Below are 19,597 nucleotides of genomic sequence, written 5' to 3'. Positions count from 1 at the left end.
CGAGATAGTACCACTGCACTCCAGCCTAGGTGACAGAGCGAGACTCCATCTTAAAAACAACAACAACAACAACTAACCTTCCTGCATAAAAGTCAAAGGTGATTTCTAAGACCACACACTGACTCTTGCTAAATGGAAATTAGCCTGGACTAGAAGTAAGGCATACTTTTAAAAAAAAATCACTACGAAGACTATGGAGCAGAGTTATTTTGATAAGATCATGAGATCCAGACCAGGATTCTAAACATTCTAACACTATACTTATAATAGAGCTATGCAGAAAAGTAACTGCATTTTATTATTATAATGATTAATTATTATTTAGTGGAAAGCTAAACAAGAAGAAAAGCTTTAGACCCTGCAAAAAAACAAAACAAAACAAAACAAAAAACAAAAAACTTTTAAAGAAAACCTGCATTTAAAAAAAAAAAAAAGGAAAACAGTAGCCCAACAAACTAAGACTGCAATGTTGCAGTGCTGGCAGATGAGTTAAAGCAAATGTGTAAATGAAATATTACCAAAGCAGTGACAGCCATCTCAGAAACGGGGGAGCTCATGTTTCATGTATACTCAATGGACATTTGTAACCAGGGATCTGTGAGTTTTGCTATAATTCAGAAAGTAGCAGACTACTCGACACGTGTCATTTGGCAAGGGATTTTAAGAGCACATAGTATACTTAGAATAATCATGCTTTACATTTAAATAATGCTTTATAGCTTATCATCACATTTCTGGTAAGCATTATCTTATCTGAACTTGAAATTTGTGATCCTTTACCTACCTTGCAGTCTTTGAGTAAAAGTGCCTTATGGCTGGGCGCGATGGCTCATGCCTGTAATCCCAGAACTTTGGGAGGCTGAGGCGGGCGGATCACGAGGTCAGGAGTTTGAGACCAGCCTGACCAACATGGTGAAACCCCATCTCTACTAAAAATACAAAAATTAGCCGGGCATGGTGCATGCGCCTGTAATCCTAGCTACTCAGGAGGCTGAGGCAGGAGAATCGCTTGAACCCAGGAGGCAGAGGTTGTAGTGAGCCAAAATCACACCATCGCACTCCAGCCTGGGCAATAGAGCGAGACTCCTTCTCAAAAAAAAAAAAAAAGTGCCTGATATTTAATCTCTGAGCTTTTGGTTTATTTGCCTATGAAATGGGGCCCTATCACGTTTTTATTGCCCAGGACTGTTTCAAGAGACAAATATGACTAGATGAAAGGCTTTAAAAAATGTAAAATGTGGCCAGGCACAGTGGCTCATGCCTGTAATCCCAGCACTTTGGGAGGCTGGGTAGATCACTTGAGGTCAGGAGTTCGAGACCAGCTTGAACAACATGGTGAAACCCCATCTCTACTAAAAATACAAACAATTAGCCAGGCATGGTGGCACACGCTTGTAATCCCAGCTACTCTGGAGACTGAGGCAGGTGAATTGCTTGAACCTGGGAGGCAGAGGTTGCAGTGAGCAGAAATCCTGCCATTGCACTCCAGCCTGGGTGACAGAGGGAGACTTTGTTTCAAATCAAACAAACAAAAAATGTAATCAGAATGTGTTATTATTATTATTATTATTACTGGTTACTAATCATACTGAGAGCAGTGAGATTTTCCTTTTCAAGTTAGGAGGATACATACAGTAAGGGGATGACCCCCAATTCTTTTTGCTTAAAACCAGTTTTCCATTGTAAATAATGGGGGTAAATTTTAAACATTAATCTACCTATATGGGAAAATTTTTTTGAGAGAAATCTGTAAGAATTAAAACCAAGGTAGAATTTCAGACTTTGAGAAGCATGAATCTTACTAGGAGACTGAAAAGAGAAAATAATAAATCTATCTGGACTCCAGAATTTTGTGGCCTGATAAGCCATGTCCTTCCCACCACACCAAAAGCTCAGTGGAGGCATTTAGAATATAAAAAAATGGCTGTATGTTAAAAAAGAGAGAGAGAGAGAGAGAAAAGAAAAATAAAAAGGTGCTTCTGCAAGATGGAATACAATGCATACTGTTGCACTTGGTGGCATAAATAATCATACAATTAATTGTGATTCACTGTATAAATAAAGCATCATAGCAGAATAGCCATTATTATATATAGCATTTGCCTGCACAATTTTAATAAATGTGGCAGATACTAAGAAACTCTGATCTATTAGCCCCATTCAGTTCTTAAGGAGGAAATCACACCTAAATGAAGTTTTAAAAAATGTTTAAGCCACCAAAATTATTTAAAATGTAACAGAAACATGGAAACAGTCTATTGGTGGATAGTGTTGAGTAAGAAAAAGGCTTCTTTAAAAAGAACTCTTTAGATATTTTAGAATTTTAATCGTATTACTGATTTCTATCTATCTTTCTCTCTCTCTCTCTCTCTCTTTGATTTCTTAGGATTCCCTGTAATGAGATTAAATTGTCCCGGCAATAAAAACAGAAAGGATAAGCACATGAACATACATTTTTTCAAGCAACAGATGAATCTGCATGTCACAAATTAGCAACCATATCAAAGGACAGCCATTTGATCTGCATTTTCAGTGGTAGGGATGTATGGATGTCTTGTTTTATATGTTGGGACTAGAAAGTTAGTAAAAAGTCTTGTCCTACATGTGAGTAAGTCCTCATCCTTCCTCCTCTCCCTGTCCCCCATCAATAATTCAGGTCCAGAAGAGGTACGTCACCTCTGCAAAAGGAAGCCTGGTCAAAAACTGTAGCCTGCTTTGACAAACTGCAGTGGTACAGTTTCAGCTAGCAGCTAACACTGGCTATCATATTTCAGGCTTATGTTAGACATGGCCCATGGTTTGCCAGCCCACCTTCTGGACTATGCTGCATCCAAAGGTGTTTGGCTACCAGCACCCGAGAACAAAGCCAGGACAAGGTGCAAGGTGACCCTAGCAAATTTCCTTTTCTTAAAGTTAATTTTTACTCCTGGTGACAAAATAAGGGGAGACAAAGGAAACTTCTAATATTCTTAAGACTGGTCCCAAACATGGACAGTTTGCTGCAGGATTGATGGCTGCACAATCTATGGTATAAGTCTCCAGTCCTGATGTAAGTAGACTGTGTCTCCTCCACCCCCCACCCCCAGGAAGAATAGAAGACTCAAATCATGGTGCAAAAGCATTCCTTAGTGGAGATCTGCTAGGAAAGCTTCATTTCACAAAGGAGGCAACTGAGGCCCCGCATGTAAGGCACATCACCAATTTGACAATTAGGGGCCAGGTGCACACTGTCACTTGGGTCTCCTGTCTGTATGCATTTGTGTCCTCCCACCCCCAATCTACAGGTTTGCTTCCCAGAGCTGTGCTTGGAATATTGAAATGGGTCTGTTATGGCAAAATCAGTTGTCTGCAGGGAAACCAGTGCATTGTCATTTAATGTTTGGTAGCTTTAGTGTAGTTGAGACATTTGAAATTTAAAACAACGACCATATTATATGTCTTTAGGTAAATGATAATGTCATGATCTACCTGGATGGGCATACACAAAATGATCCTCACATTTAAAATTGTGATTTGTGAGAGCCACGTCACAATAGCACAGTTATATGCCAATAATGCCATTAATAAAAAACCATCACACATTCTAACATATTTAACAAATGTAGCGCAGCCTTAAAAACTGTGATCTTGAAATCCCTTGGAAGGTCTTAGAGAAAGTCTTAGAGAATAAAATGTAAAAATTAAGCTTGTGAAGTTTGTTTGGAAGTTTTCATTTAAACCACATATTCAGACCATTGCTAATTGATGCTTTGTTTAAATGTGGCAAAAATAGTTAATGCCCCAGATTTGAAGTTAAGAAGTCTTGGGGGGCTGGGGGGAGGGTGGGGAACTGGGAATGGCCAGGGAAAGACTGGGAGATACAGGAGAGGGTCTTGCTGTGGGGTGAGGAGGGGGATCCTGGAGAGGGGAGGGCACCGAGAGGTGGGGAAATGTGAGCAGAGGAGGAGGAGGAAGGTAGAAGGCCACCAAAATACCCTCCTGACAAGAATATCATGATTTTTAACTTCTGTAATCAAAATACCTTTATGTATTTTTTGTATCCAGAGCCAATTTGCGGAAGACCTTACCTTTGACAAGCCTCTTTGCCCCCAGCTAAAGCTGCCTGAAAAAATTCACATGCAAACATTTACTTGTTTTCACAAGTCATATTCACGGTTTTGCCATACTTTGTCCACACACTTCAAATACACTCAGAGCATTTTTTGAAAACTTTTATTTTAGCTGCATTTCAAACACAAAGGTGACATTCCACTCACAACACATAACCCCCATCTTTTTAAACCAAGCCCCTCCTACTGTACTCTTTGTAAAAATGATTGGCTTACCTCGGGCTCTTCGCTAGGAAGAAAAATTATTTCATATTTTTTAAACACAGCCACGCCCACCCCCTTGGAACCAGCCCCCACGTGGTTTGGGATCCGGACTTGCCTACAGCAGGTTGTGTTTCCCCTTTCCCCCATCCCCCGACCAGGCGAGCTGTGTGTGTGCAGAATACCGAACTGAGGTGTGCAGCCCCGGGCGCCCCAGATACCTGTGTGTCTGGTTTTTCAACTGTAAAGGCGGGAGGGTTTGGCGAACGAATGAGAAGTGAGGAAACGCTTAGCGCAAAAGGAAAAAGAGAGAAAGACATACAGGAACAAGGTTACGCGGAGGCCGGCGAAAAGCGATTCCCCGCTCCCCCAGGCCAAGGGCCCCGCTTATTTCCCGGGAGGCCCCGCCACCTTCCCCGCGTGTCCTCCGCACCGCTTGCCGCAGAGCGCCCGGGTGCGGGTACCACCAGAGTGTGCGAACAGCGAAAGTTTTTTGCCCGGGCCATGGCGCAAACCACAACACAGCCCGTTCCCAAGTACAAGTACACAGTCGGCGGGTAATCTGGGGGTGCCGGGATAGGAACAGGGGACACTTGAGCGTATCATGCAGAGGCGAACACAGAATATGGACACCAACACACACCAACGACAAGCTGTCTGAGTCCAAGCAGCCGTGCCAGGCGAGGCGGGGGCGCGCCTTCCCCAATGACCCCAGCCCACCGTGGACCCCACCAGCCTAGCCAGGGGAGTCCCGGGGCCCCGGGGCCCCTCCCCGGCAGTTCCTGGCTCACCTGAAGCCCCTGCCTGTCCAGCTTACGGTTGCTGGCGCTGGCCTGTCCAGCCGGAAACGACCCTCAGTGTCGCTCGGCACCACTTTTCTCCCTGGAGGGCATATACTTCGGCCACCCGAATCCACCAAAGATCCCCTCCCGCTCCCAGGGCAAAGTTAGGGTCCCTCCCTGGAACTTTCTAGCAAGTTCTTCCCGCCTTTGGCTGGACCCCTTCCTCCCACTGCCGAGCCCCTAGCCCCACCAGGCAGCCCTGCCACCCCCTCCCGGGTTCCCCGGCGGCCCTGCTGCCCGCAGGCAGAGTCCGCCGCATTACCTAGAAGCAGCAGGCGGTGCGTACACATGTAGCCCATCTTTTCGTCCTGGAGTTGTTTGTCGATGAGCTTACTGCGTTTCTTCTCTGCGCGCTTCTGGGCCCGCTTCTCCTGGGCTTCTTTGCGCATCTGTCTGCGCTTCTCCGCCAGGGGTACCTTCTTGACCTTGAGAGAGCGCGAGGCTTTGGGCTGGGGACTCTCAGATCGACCGAAGCAGCCCCCGAAGGCTTGCACGAGAAAGTTGCGGAGTAAGTTGCGCTGGGGCTTTCGGCGGCGGCGATTTCGCCGATGCTGAAACCAGCGGAGGCATCCGGAGGTCCCATCGTCGGACTCGTCTCCGCTGGAGTCATCGTCGCTGCTGGCCACCCCTTCATCGTAGTACACGCGGCGGCCGCGGCTGCTCTCGGACTTGCCCCGCCAGGCAGACGCGCGAGTAGGCCGCGGAGTAGGCGGATCGGCAGCCTGGATCTCGGGGCTGGGGGGTCTGAGATGGATCTTGCGTCTGGCCCCGGAGGCAGGGGCTGCAGAGGCCGCCCGGCGGACTTGGGCTGCCCGGGTGGCAGAAGCGGCTGGGGCAGTGGGAGCCCCTGCGTCTGGCGCAGCTGGGGCGACATGGGCTGCCCGGGTCTCAGCAGCCGCAGGGGCGGCGGGAGCCTCAGGGGCCGCCCCGGCATCTGGATCGGCTGGGGCGTCAGGGGCCGCCCCGGAGTCGGGATCGGCTGGGGCGTCAGGGGCCGCCCCGGAGTCGGGATCGGCTGGGGCGTCAGGGGCCGCCCCGGAGTCGGGATCGGCTGGGGCGTCAGGGGCCGCCCCGGAGTCGGGATCGGCTGGGGCGTCAGGGGCCGCCCCGGAGTCGGGATCGGCTGGGGCGTCAGGGGCCGCCCCGGAGTCGGGATCGGCTGGGGCGGCAGGGGCTGCCCCGGAGTCGGGATCGGCTGGGGCTGCCCCGGAGTCAGGATCGGCTGGTGCTGTCCCGGAGTCGGGATCTTCTGGGGTTGCCCCGGAGTCAGGATCGGCTGGGGCTGCAGGGGCTGCCCTGGCAGCGGTATCCGCTGAGGCTGCCCCGGCGGCAGGGGATCCGTACCCCGGAGAGGGTACTTTTCCTCCCTCCGCGGCATCAGCGGCTCCTTCCATCTCTGCTGCTTCCTCCTCAACTGGGGGTCTCTCTGCTCGCTCTCTCTTATCTGGGGCTCCGGAGACCTTGATGGGCGGGCCGTCAAGCGCGATTGGGGGGCTGTCCATGTTGACGGGAGTGTCGTCGACCCCAGCGGGGGCGCTGCCAATCTCGAACGGGGGTCCGGAGATCTCCATCCAGGGGCTGCTGCCCGTGAAGTTAGAAGGAGGTCTGACAGCCTCTTGGGATGGGCTGCCGATGGCGCCTGGGACCCAGAGGGGAGGCGCGTTCGCGGCGGGAGTGAGGCGGACCGCACTCGAGGCCGCGACTGCCGCGAACTGGCCGCTGCCGTCGACTTGTGCGATAACTCGGGAAAGCCCCGGGGGTGGGCTGTCGTCCCCAAATCCTTCTCCATCAAGCTCAAATGGCATAGTCTCCTCAGGGGGAGGGCTGTAGCCTCCTCTGGAGCCAGCTTTTGCAGGCCTGAGGGCTTGGGGCTCCTCGGGAGGAGCTCCGGGGACCCCTGCAGCACCTGGGCCTCCTGGAGCAAGGTCTGGGACCTGTAAGAGAAGTTGACTGCAGCCTCTCTGGGCAGGCTGGTCAAACTCAAAGGGCATAGCTTCTTCTGGTGGAGGGCTGTATCCTCCCAGGCCTGGTCTGGCACCACTGAAGGCTCCGGGCTCCATGAGTGCTGGGCCGAAGGCCTCAAGGCCTGCATGGACCCCACTGGGGAATCCAGGCTGCTCCAGTGTAGGCCAGAAGCCTCCCAAGCTGGGCTGTTCAACCTCGAAGGGCATTGCTTCCTCAGGAGGTGGGCTGTAGCTTCCATGGGCTCCAGCTTCCCTGAATGCCGGGTTGAGGACCTGAAAGTTGGGTCTGGAGACCTCTTGGGGTCCACAGGCCTCGCCGTCATTCTCGATGGGGATGGGCTCGTTGTGAGGCGGTTCGGTCTCCATCTCTTCGGCTGGGCTAGGCCCAGCACCGGGGGCAGCTGCCCCTGGGGCCTCCAAAGGTGGTTGCTCGGGCTGTTCCCCGATTTCAGGGGGGATATCGCGTTGTCCTGACATATTATTGCCGTAGAGGCAGTTGCGCATGCCCATAACACGGTGGCGGCCTCTCAAAATAAGTTTGGGGCTCCGTAAGATGGAGCACCCAACCGAACTAGGGTGAAAAAATTATTATTATTATTTTAAAATCAAAGTACCAGCTGGAAAGTTCACCAGCCTCACTTTCCAACCCTTGTGAGGTTGGGGGGTTCAAGGCCTGGAAGGAACCCTAGACTGAGGCTGAAGCAACTCAATTGTTGCTGGTGGAGTCTTGGCTCCTTCCTGGCCACTTTTCATGCCCCCAGGCTGCCCCCAAGCCCCTCTTCCTTGGTCTGTCCTTATGCCCTCCTCTCTCTTTCTTTTTGCTCCAGGCCAGTCCCGCCTGCTTGGATCTGACGAGCGTGCCGATTCGGTCCGAAAATCGCCAGTAGCGCTCTCTCTCTGCCACCAGAGGACGCTGGTTCCAGTGCCGAGCTGGCTCCGGCTCCAGGAGCCCGCTCCTGGCGCCAGGGGCCCGGGACTTTGGGTAAGGGGGCTGGTGAGCGCAGGCCTCGCAGGGACGTTTTGGCTCCTTCCACTCCTCTCCCTGACTGATTTGGAGTCTTTCTCCTCGCTTCTCCGCTGGCCAGAGAAAGCGCTCCTGCGTTGCGGGACACGTGACGCAAGACGTGGGCCTCGGGACGCTGGAGTACAGGAGCTGAAACCCTCCCTCCCCAACCCAACCGACTCCTCGGGGGAGGGGGGACTGAAGAAGGATTTCATCACCCCAGGATACCCCTGAAACTCTTGAGTCATAGCCCCCAGCCTCCAGGCAGCCCCGGATCTCAAGCCCCTAGTCCGGAGCGCAAGGCTTTTGGTGCCTGGGAAGGGGCGCAGGCACGCATAGGGATGCGACAGGTGGTCGTGAGCCCACCAAAGAAGCAGAGAGAGGCGAGGGAGAGGGGATGCCGAGTATGCGAGCACGCAATTTGTTTTTTAAATGCCTTGGGTGTACTTTTTGCTGCTTTTGTTTGTCACTTGCTGAGGTTGGCTCCGGTAAAGCACTTTAACAGCCCCCACCCCCATCACACTCTAGGGGTCTCCGCAGTGGCCCACAGCGGCGCAAGCTGGGTGCTCCCTTGTTTATGTGGATGGTGACGCAGGGGAATAAGAAGGTCTCGGGTGCGTACCACCAAGAGCAAAGCCCCCTAGGGAGTAGCTGCGGCGGCACCAAGAGAGGGGTGGGGGCCGTGCTGCGCAGAGGGGGACCTCACAAAGCGGCCTCAGAGTTTCGCAGGTCCTGCTGTTCTAGGGAAGGGTTAAAGGGGATTTTGGTTGGGGTTTAATGCCGGTTTAGGGTGGTTTCGAGACTGGACAACGCTGTGCGCACTGAACCCACAGATAAATACCATGCCGCGCGGCAACCGGAGCTGAGGTGCGCTGCTCGCTGCTTCGGGCACCGGCCGCAGCGCCGGTCAGTCAGCTCCTTTAGCCCCACTACAGCCTGCCTCCAGCACCCTTCCAGCCCCTCTCCTCTCGCTCTGGGTATCTTAGGGTAGTCGCTTTACTTTTCCACTGCTAGAACCCACTGAGGCGGCACTGAGCCCGCCAACCGGCCACAAACCCGGCGGTTGCCCGCGCAGCTGCGCTCCCGCTACCATGCTGCGGTGGGCTCAGAGCTAGCCAAAGGTAAATGCCCATACCACCTGGTGGCCTTGATGTGTGCACATGCTATGCTCTGGTCTGGGGTCTGCAGAGGGATTGGAACCCGGGAGAAAAGCTGCTGTAAGGGGGTCACATAAAACCCGGCAGGTGCGCATCAGGTCGGTCTCACCAGTGAGACAGATTGGCGAGCCACGTCTAGGCACAGAGCAGCTGGGCAGGAGGCAGGGGGTCACCTGACCTGCAGAACCCTGGGGGAGGGGAGGCTGGATGAGTTACACAGAGGGGGCTGCAGCAAGCAGGGCGCACGGCACCGGCTGCTGTATAAGAGCTGCAGGCGGGCGAACCACCGCAAGTTGCGATCCCGTTTAGTCTAACGCATCCCTCTTAGAGCCAGGGTACCACAGGCACCGTGCATCCTTGCACCCCTGCATCCACCATCCATGTGGCCACGCAGCACGGAAGGAGGCGAACACAGTTGGACCCTGGGAAACGTTTGGGATCCCCCAAAGATATATCGCTTTAGCTCTATGGGTCTACACACTTCCAGATGTCAACACTGAACTTTGATTCAAACTTTGGCCAACTACACCCACGCAAAACGGCTTAACCACTTGAGCATCCACTGAATGGCCCAACTGGGTCCCAACACCAACTCACTCCCCTCCGACCCCAGCGACGGGTCAGCCATTGGGCAGGGGTCATGCCAATCAAGGCTGCCTGGCGAATGAACAGGGGGCGTCAGACCGGAAACCGGATATGGGTGGGAGGTCCAATAGGGGGCGCCGCGTTGGAACGCCCGAAGAGGTGCTGCTGGGGTGGTTGGAAGCCGTTGGGGGGCGGGTGTATGGCGGCTAGGCCTGGAAGACCACGAGGACCGCTAGCGCCGTGGGGTCACTCTTCCTCATGCCACAGGTTGCCGAGCCTCGGGGGAGAGGTGGGGTCCCAGGGGCCAACCCTTGGGTGTGTTGATGGCGGCAGGCTAACCTAGCCAACGGGGTGCCGCTGCCGGGCAAGGTGAGGAGCAAGAAGATTTCCAGGGCTGGGAGGTAGAGGGCCAGGACCCCAAGGAGAGGGCTTACTGCGAGGAGCAGCCCAGGATGGATAAGGAGTTGAGGCCCCAGGGATGCTGAGCCTGCACAAGTGGAAGGTCAGTAGACATTGGGGTTGGAGCCCCAGGGAGGCTGCCATGGGTGCTCCAAAGGGGTTGTTTGCTTTCGTCAGGCCTAGCGCTCACCCCCAAAATACCATTTGTCGAGGAACGGGTTCAGGGTCTCTGTTCGACACCCTCATGGGTCTGTGGGGCCCCTTTGTTCATTCTTTCTGATACCATGATCTTTGCCAGGGGAGCACATGCATGGAGGCGACTAAAAAAAATTTAAAAAGTTAGACAAATACCAATTCCTCATCCTAGAGAGTAGAGCAGCATACAAATGAAAGAAAAGACCTCCACTTGGGGGGACCTTGAAAGTCTTGGTGGAGAAAATGGCTTTTTATATGGGCCTCCAAGGAAGGATAGACGCCTTGGCTATGAATAGAAGGTGGTAGTGGGGGATGGGAGACGGTTTGCCCACCACGAACAAAGGATTTAATGGTAGGAAACATGGGGCGTGGCTGGGTAAACACAACTGGCCACCTTGGCTGGCTCTTGGGGAGCAGGGGGAGAAAAGTTAGGAGAAATTAGAATCTCTCTGAGGATGCCATGGAGCATGAGGGCAAGCACTTTTGAGGCGATTTTGGCAGGAAACGGAAAGGATGTTGAAAGTTTTTTGTTCTGCAAGTGAGGGTTTGAGCCTACTTTTAGGAAAAGCAGAAGCAGCATGGAGGATGATCCTGATCGAGAACAAAGGAAAGGGGTTATGCACAAAGGAGATGTTTAAAGGAGAGACCTAGCACGGTGAAGGAAGCAGGAAGGCTGAAGGACGGCACTCAAGAGGGGTCCCAAAGGATCCTCCTGGAGCAGCTCTTATGCTAGAAAGACACAAAAGATGGAGGAGCCAAAGTGTGGCACCCAGATGGATGGAACACTGGGAGTGGGACAGGGAAGTCAGTGGGAGGGGCTGGCAAGGTGGCAGTGCTGATTTGGTTTTAGACATGGCAGATTAAGGAACTTTGGGCAGTTGGGATGGAGATTTTTGCAGCCATTATCTGGGAGGAAAGGTCTGAAGTTCAGAAAAAGATAAAGATCACACATTCAAATTGGCAATCGTACTTACAAAGATGAATTTATGGAGTCAGAGAAAACTCTTCAGGGGAGAAATACATTTGGTAATAGAATCTTGAACAATTGGTGCACTGGACAGGAAAAAGGGAGACAGTCCAGGAGTGAGTAGGGAGGACTCAGAAGGGAGAGATGGGAGCACACCAGAGGAAGGGGTTTCAGAACCACTCAGCACATCTCATCTAGACTTGGTGTTTTAGCCTCTGCACTGGTGGTATTTGGGGCCAGGCAATTCTTTGTTGTGGTGACTGCCCTGTGCATTGTAGGATGTTGAGCAGCATCCCTAGCCTCTACCCACTAGATGCCAGTAGCATCCCCTTAGTTTTAACAACCAAAAATGTCTCCAGATTTTGCTAAATGTCCTCTGGGGGGCAAAATCTCCCCCAGTTGAAAATCACCACTATAAGCTGAGAAAGGACCCTTAGATTTGAATAGGAATTGCCTTAATTTAAAGATAAATTAAGACTAGGAAGTGTAAATCCCAGTATTTAACCCTGATATTCCCCCTTTTTTCCACTCCTGTTATTTCTCTGTAGTGACTGGCTACCAGACTCTGAAAAACCTAAGTCCTTTAGGTGAGTGGAGCTAAGAGCTGAAACATCAGTAGTGGGGTCAGGGACCCCAGAAGTGTGGCCAAGTGTTCGAGGAGTTGACCCACCTGTGGCACCTGCAAGGCCACAGGGACCTGAGGAATCCGGTATAGTAAGAGCTGGGGGTGATCGGCTAGTGGGTTTACTGGGGTCCACCTTGATTGGCCTGATTGGTTGGCTTGTCTGGTGATCCTCCTGAAGGCTGATAATTTTGCTAGCTCAAGACAGAAACATGGCCTTGATCTGGAGGGAGATGGCCAGTGCTGGATGTTAGTGGGCAGCATCGTCTGGGGCCTAACCTTGCCGGGGCTTTTTTAGGATCTGCCATTATAATTGTATAATAGCAAAGTACCTTAAACATAGCTTTCCAGTGCTGGATGGATTGCCATCATGGGAAAAGATAAATATGTGATAGGACTGAGGAAGGAAAGTCTATTAATGTGTTTATGCAGCTAAGGAAGAGGAAGTCAGGAGAGGCTGGTGCCTGAAAAAAAAGGCCGAGTTGGGATGGATAGACGCTGTGTGCCAGGGTCTTGACCCCTGTCATGAGGGGCTGTGTGCTGGAGTGTAGGGCTGCAGTGAGATGATGTGTCAAGTAGGGGAGGACAGGATTGGCTGTCGAAACCCAGGGATGGTTTACTTGAAAATTGTGTATACTTGGCTACTTAAAAATAATAGCGTCTGCACTTGATGTACTAAGAAAGGGATGGGAAGAATTTCTCATGCTTCCATTAAACTCTGCATGTCTGAGGAAAGCCAAATGGCCCAGGTGCCACAGGTGGCAAACAGTGGCGTTTTGAAAATATGGAACCCCCAATGGAAAGAATGTATGTATTTCTTTACCATTGACTCTCTGAACAGCACCATTACAGCCCCGTTCCTTGGAAGCCACACGTGATGCCCTGGGCTTCCCAAACAGTCTCACCTCTCTATTGATGCTTTCATGGCACATGTATTCAACAAGTAATTGTGTTTCTACTTACATTCTGGGATTCTTACTCATTACCAAAAGCATAAGGCATATCTCAAGTTTAGGTAGCTACCTGTCAGCTTTCTGGGTTTATCCCTGTAGCCAACAAAGAGAAGGCAAAGTAGAGAGAGGGAAGGGAGGTGGGTGAAAGGGAAGGGAACAGAAACCACGAAAAACAGTATTTTTTTGGTAGTCATTTTCCTTTTGGTCTGCGGCTTTGCAGGGAGGAGGTGGGTGGTGAAGTTTGCAGAAGTGCCTTCTCTGCAGCCCATTCATGTCATTGGTTGTCAGTGGGTTTCTTTCAATTGAGGAAAAAGTAAAAGCAGAAAGAGAAGGTAGAAAAGAATTTAGGCAACTATGAAGTTTCTCAGCCTCCCAGTGACAAATGTTTTCTGAGTGCTGAGTGAGTAGTAATAGACTTTGAAGCTGTACAATTAATTACTTTTCAATCAAGACTTGCTGCTGCCATCCTTTTCCCTTCAGACTCTCCTCTGCCCGCCTTGGCCGGTGGAGGCAGCAGCATACTGCTATCTGCAGAGGGGTCTGCGTGGCCAGGCTGTTTGAAGCAAATGCCAGCTAAAGGAAAAAAGCCTCAAATGGATGAGGCAAGATAACAGGTTAGAGGCAGATGCAAGGGTGATATTAGAGGTAGTGGAAACAGTCTTTATGAAAATACTTGATATGCTCAGATTAAAAAGCCCCCATTGTGAGTTCAGACCCCTTCACTCAGCTAATTAGCTGTAGCTCAGCAACCTTCTCAAAAGGTGCCCCAAATTCTGTTTCAGCCAAGGCATGCCACTGTCCTCTGACCACCTGTGCTTGAACAGTGGGTTCAGACATTTGTGGATTCCTTCTCCAGACTAGCTGATGATGCAGCAAAGAATTTCAGGGGAGGAGAGGCCATTCCAGAAAAGATGAACAGCACCATGGGAAAGCAACTAAGAGAGAGGCAAAAGTGGGGGTTGGAGGGGAAAGAGGGAATCTCGGAAGGTAAATTTGGCTTTAGTGGAAGCTCTGCTTAAAATTTCTGCAATTCATAGTGGGAATTCCAGCCACCCTGGGGGCTTCTGGGCATCATTGTTTAAGGGGAATGGTATATTTCACCTTCTAGAACAACCTCAATTACCCAGGGCAGATTTTCCTAATGAAATCTAATTAAGACAGCGACATAAGCCAGGACACTCAGAAACCAGCTCTCACATGGGGTTGGGGGGAGAAGAAACGTGGTCTTCTGCTGGCTGCCGGTCTTTGGCCTGTGCCCCTTGGACCCCTCAAGTTTGAGAGTGGGGACCCTGAAGACCAACCTTGCTGTGAACCAAAACCCAAGGCTTTAGCCTTGGAGCTAGACAGCTAGATTTCTAGGTGTTAAATCTTTCTCTTTGCGTGTAGCAATTGAAGTACTTGTATGAAAACTCCACACCTATGAAATTGGAATTTTTGGACCAGGTCTGTAAGAAACTCTCAGGGGGACAGTGATGTTAATGGTGTCGAATCTGTGAGCCTCATTAGTAGCCCTCCAATGCCATATTTGGCTTTTAAAAATGCCCTTCCTAATGTTGAGCTGAAGTCTGTCCCTTGATGCACCTGGTTCTAACCCCCTTAGCCACCAGATACTTGAAGCTGCCCTCAACCTTTCTCTCTTCAAGACTCTCTTTATTCCTTCAAACAACTTTCTTTATAACCCCCAAATTTCCTGGCTTTGTGACCCCCTTCCCCATTTCTAAATCTTCTTTTCTGCTCCTTCCCAGGGGTTCTCTTATCTACCCACATCTTCCTTTTTTCTGTGATCCCTCAAATTCTTCTTTTCCTTTTGTCTTCCTTAAATCTCTCCCCACTTTACTGTCACCACTTACCCTCTGTCCCTGCTGCCTGGGTTTATGTTGGCCTTTCTCATAGCCATGTGCCCTGCTAATTTGTAACATACTTACCCTAAAATAAACACAAAAAATAAACACACAGGCTATGCCCAGTGGGAGCTGGGAAAGCAGCCTCCCCATTTCTACCCGGGAATAGTTGCAGGCAGAGTCCTGCCTCTGCTGGCTGAGCACTGTCAACAGGTAATGGTGGCCCCGCATTGCAGGCTCTTGGCCTTGGGAGAACTAAGTCACTAGGCTGTTTATTCTGGCTTCTCTGCCCTGTGAATTAATGGCCACTAGTGCTTCGACCAGCATAGCTATTGGAGGCGTTTGAAAAAACTCATGAGATTTTTAAACAAGGGAAAGAAAACAAATACCAGTAAAAAATTTATGCCCCCCACCCCCCACATATGGCCTTTTGATATGTAAGAAAGAAATTATAAAACAAAAATGGGTGCTAAATCACTTAATTTGACAGAACCAGATTTTTTTGTTTTTGAAATATTTGCTTTGTTTATCCCATGCATGTATGATGGAGGCAAAATTGGTTTTGGGGGATGCGGTGTGCAAAAAGTCTTAGCTGTGACAAGGTCCTGCAGTACATAAACAGATAATGGGGTATAGCTATATGTCCATGGTATTAAAATGTCATGGGGAGGGGCAAGTAAGAAACATATGTCTGAAGAAGCTAAGAGGGGAGTGATCATGAAAAAAACAAAGGTTGAGAAAACTGGTTTATCTCAAATAGCTGTAGCTTCTATACCATTTTTTTCAGGTCTAGCTTAACCAAAACACTTAAAACTGTTACCAAAAAACTTTCAACAACACTTGTGGTCACTCAACCAATGTTCCCATCAGTCTGCCGTCCCCCACAGTGGTTAGCCTCTCCAAGCTGCAGTACTAGGTCAGTACTTGCAACCATGCTGCCTGCTCCTGCTCTGAAAAGCTTGTTCTTAGACACCAAGGTCAGGGACAGAAGGTGGGGAACACACACACACGTAAAACACACACTAAATACGACTCTCAGGATGGCTAAATGTTTCCAGTTTAGGGAAAGGACACAGTGGAATTCTGCATTCTCTAAACTGCCTTTTGAGACCATTTTGCAACCAACTGTAAAGCAGATTTGACAAAATTTACATGAAGCCAACACAAAACAGATTTCTTCCTAGCTGGTGCTTTTTTTGTTTTTCGGGGTTTTTGTTGTTGTTGTTGTTGTTGTTTTTTTTTTTTTTTTTTTTGAGATGGAGTCTCACACTGTAGGCCGGGCTGGAGTGCAATGGCACATACCGCGCGATACCTAGCTGGTGCTTTTTATTTGAGCAACTTTCGATGTTTTTTGGGAGTTCCATTAGGGTTAAAATCACTAGTGTAGAGTCCAATTGGACAACCCCAGGCTTCTTAAGCTAATCAATCTAGACATTTGGAGCTGAAAGGGATAAATAGGATCATCTCATTCAGCGACCTCATTTTAGAAGAAACTGAGGCAGAGGGGTGTTGGGTCTGACCTAAGGCCACTTGACCATGGCTAGAAGCAACCTGGGCTGCCAGCCCTGGGCCTTTCGTCTTGGATCCCACTGCTCCAGTTTGGGACATCAAGTTATAGGAAATAGAGTCATTAGTGTCAAAACCCCACAACAGAACAAGAAATTCCATCTCTCATTCTTGAACATGGGGATTAAAGATGTCATTTGAGCATCTCATCCCTCTGCTGGGTGATTTTTTAGAGAAGAGCAGCAGTTGAGCCAGCACATGACATCACTGGCCTGGAAGCTTAATTTTATTTTAGTGATTTGGTTTTTGTGATAGGTCACCTTCCAGGTAAGCAGTTAGGAGACATGCTTTACTCACACCATGGTTTCTGCTCAGTTTCCTCTCAAAAGCTTCCCTCTTCTTGAAGAGCAGTATAATAATAACTGATAATTGAGGTAAAGCCACGTAGATTATTAAAAAACCAAAAAACCTCATTCTTACCAACACTGAAGTTTCAGCTTTCTTCCTCCTTAACCTTCCACACAGCTGCAGAAAATGAAGGCTGAAGAGTCAAAGGCTGTAAGCAACTCCAGGGTGAGAAAGGCTTGCAGTGCATTAAAGAAACATCTCAAAACAATCCCAAACTGTAACATTTCTAATTCTTGAATTCTGATGAACATAAAAGAGTTTTGTTTGCAAAACTTTAAACTTACATCAGGTTGACCCCACACAATATTGGAACATTGCAACATAAATTCCCAGCTCAGATAAGTTCAGTTACAAGAGCACCTTTGGGTCGCCCTCCCCTCCCCCACAAAAGCAAATTTCCATTAAGCAAATGATTAATGTACTAAAGGAAACAACTTCAATATTGGGGGCATATCATCATGTTCAACTAGCTTTATTCTCCTGCTCCTCCTCCTCCCTCACCCTCCATTTGAAATATTAAAAGTGGCTGGTAATTCACCTATGTGGTTAACCATAAGATCTGCTTTTTCTTGGGAGCCTATCCTCACCCCGCAGACCTCACCTATGTGAAAGGGGCAAGTGAGCCTATTCAGATGCTAACCCCAGTTGAGCAGGGTGGGACAAAGGGCCAGCTGGGAGACTAGTGAGTTGGGAATGCTTGGGGAACTTGCTAAAAATGGCTCTGGAAAAGGAAGGCAGCTGAATACCAGTTTCTCAGGCAGAAAGAAGGTTTGCTAAGTCTATATAGCAAAATCCTGTCTTCTCAGGGAGGGTCATAGGTGCTTTCCTCGGGGGTTGGTATAGCTCTCAGTTGCTTTATATGGTCTGCACTGGCTTTTCCACCCTTGAATCAGGGTGTAAAGAGGGAAGCTGGGGGAGGGGAATTGAGCGGGGGAGGGGAATTGAGCGGGGGAGAGTGTGTGCCGGTAGGTAACAGGTTTTTACAATTGGGCTGTAATGCAGATGGCGAGGCAGTTTGTGGAAGACTGTCTGAAAGACAGTGTGTGTTCCTAGATTGCCCCTCCTCGCTACATGTGAACATGGTACGTTGCTTACAGTTCAGGAAACATCCCTGTGTTGGGCTTCTGTTTAAAAAACAGCAAGATGGGTGTGAGGTGTGGGCTCGACACGGAGGGCTTTTAAAAAACTTGTTTATTCATCCTGCAACAAGGCAACATGCTCATTTCTCTAATGAATAATTCTCTGTGGGAAAACGGGTCTCCCGGAATACCCAGTCTGAAGATAGCTCCCACACTTGAAAGGCACACCAAAAAAATTCAACACAATCCCTAGTTTTTCTTGCTTGTCCCTAGAGACATTTTGCTTGGTGAACTCAGGCTGAGACATTACCAGAGGAAAAACTGAACACTTAACGTCACAGAAAGCCAACACACCATCATTGTTTACATTAAGCAGGAATTTCGATTTAGGGGCAAGCCAAAAGCGGGGCACGCCTAGCCCTTCCGCAGCCTCCAAACTTCTGAGACTAACATTGCTGTCGCAGAAAACCACTTGCAAATAAACTGGTTTCTCCGTATTTACTAGGGAAGACCACCAAAGGCATCCAACCACAGTCTGCGCTGCAGCCCGGCAGAACTAAGTCTTGGGCGCCGCGACGCCTTTCCTACGGAATAGGTCCTGGAAGGAAGACCATTTAAGGTATTTTCCTTCTATCATCATCCTTAGGAGTTAAGAACCTGACCGTCATTCATCTCAAGCCCTCAAAACGCTTTACTATTCCTCCAAATCGTTGTCATCCGAATAATTAAGCCGGCGCAAAATGAGACACGCACACCAGGAAAAAAAAAATCAATTTCCAAGTCGGATGACATTTTTTAAAGACATTTCACTTATCAGTCTTTCCCCCCAGGACTGGCGAGGAGAGCACGCCTTCCCTTCCGAAGGTGCGTTACCAGATTGCTGCCGTTTTTGTGCTGGGTCATCAGAGCAGATTCCCCTCCAGGTTACAGATTAAACTTAACTCTACCCGTGCTGAAAATGGCCGGAGCACGCCGCCTCGCCTCCCCTCCCCAAGGCTGCCGGAGCCGCCGGCCCCTGCCTCCTTTTCGACGACTGATCGTCCAAGGACTGGCGCCGGATCCAACACCTTTCCCCAGCTCTGCGCGTACCGCGCTCTTTGGAAACGAATTGTAAGTTATCCTGATGTTAGACGCGACCCCCGTCTCCAGCCTGTCCCTTGTTCCGCTTTACCTTTCCGCTTGCGACGATCTCAAGGGCCTCCAGAGGTCCTGCACAAACAGCCCAGGACGTCTCCTGCTAAGCCGCATGCAGCCTGGCCACCCGACCAGCTGCGCCAAAAGCTTGGCAATACCCCGACGTGACCATGCCTGTGCGTTCAACCCTGGTAGCCCGTAGGGGCACCCCCAAGGGTCCCCTTACCTCCTCTACCTTTCCCCCAGGTACTTTCCCCTAACCGCCCGCCGCCGGGAGAGGTCAGCTCCGGCGCGCGTGGGCAGGTGCGCACACTCTTTGAGGCGGTCTCTGTCCCGCGAGCGAAGGGAGGCGGGCTGTGGCGGCCAAGGCTGGCGCACGGCAGCTGGAGGCACTGGCGCGGAGGTCCCGCGGCTTAATTGTCAGCTCTGGGACCTGGGCTCCGGCTCTGAGCTGCTTAGGCGCCGCGCGCGCGTGACTTCCCTCCCGGGTGGTCAGTCTCTAGAGTTCTCGCCCATTCCCATTCTGATTACTTTCTGCACATTTCAACAGTGTCTCTACAGCGCGGCTGCTCTCACATCGTGAAAGTTGGCGCGCGCACCTCCGAACCACATTTTGGACACCTGAGAAGGCC

The 19,597-nt window shown here is 50.2% G+C and overlaps 3 protein-coding genes across 6 annotated transcripts in view; all 3 read right to left on the bottom strand.

Moving 5' to 3' along the window:
- LOC117974231 (neuroendocrine secretory protein 55) overlaps positions 1 to 19,597 on the bottom strand; it is a 55,737-nt gene that overhangs the window by 34,968 nt on the left and 1,172 nt on the right. The window lies entirely within an intron of this gene.
- GNAS (GNAS complex locus) overlaps positions 1 to 19,597 on the bottom strand; it is a 70,617-nt gene that overhangs the window by 50,491 nt on the left and 529 nt on the right. The window lies entirely within an intron of this gene.
- Positions 5,123 to 8,213, bottom strand: LOC100978090 (protein ALEX). Its single transcript, XM_034947359.2, has 2 exons — positions 5,415 to 8,213; positions 5,123 to 5,192 (listed from the first exon to the last, which is right to left on the bottom strand). The coding sequence occupies exon 1, from the start codon at positions 7,437 to 7,439 to the stop codon at positions 5,415 to 5,417; it is 2,025 nt and encodes a 674-aa protein (XP_034803250.2). The 5' UTR covers positions 7,440 to 8,213; the 3' UTR covers positions 5,123 to 5,192.

Source organism: Pan paniscus, chromosome 21, assembly GCF_029289425.2.
Source record: "Pan paniscus chromosome 21, NHGRI_mPanPan1-v2.0_pri, whole genome shotgun sequence".
NCBI classification, from domain to species: domain Eukaryota; kingdom Metazoa; phylum Chordata; class Mammalia; order Primates; family Hominidae; genus Pan; species Pan paniscus.
The sequence above is the reverse complement of the archived record's forward strand: the minus strand, read 5'-3'. Positions and strand labels throughout refer to the sequence as shown.

Excerpts from the sequence above, each read along its gene's own strand:
- LOC100978090 (XM_034947359.2), bottom strand. The coding sequence starts at position 7,439 with ATGACGGCGAGGCCTGTGGACCCCAAGAGGTCTCCAGACCCAACTTTC.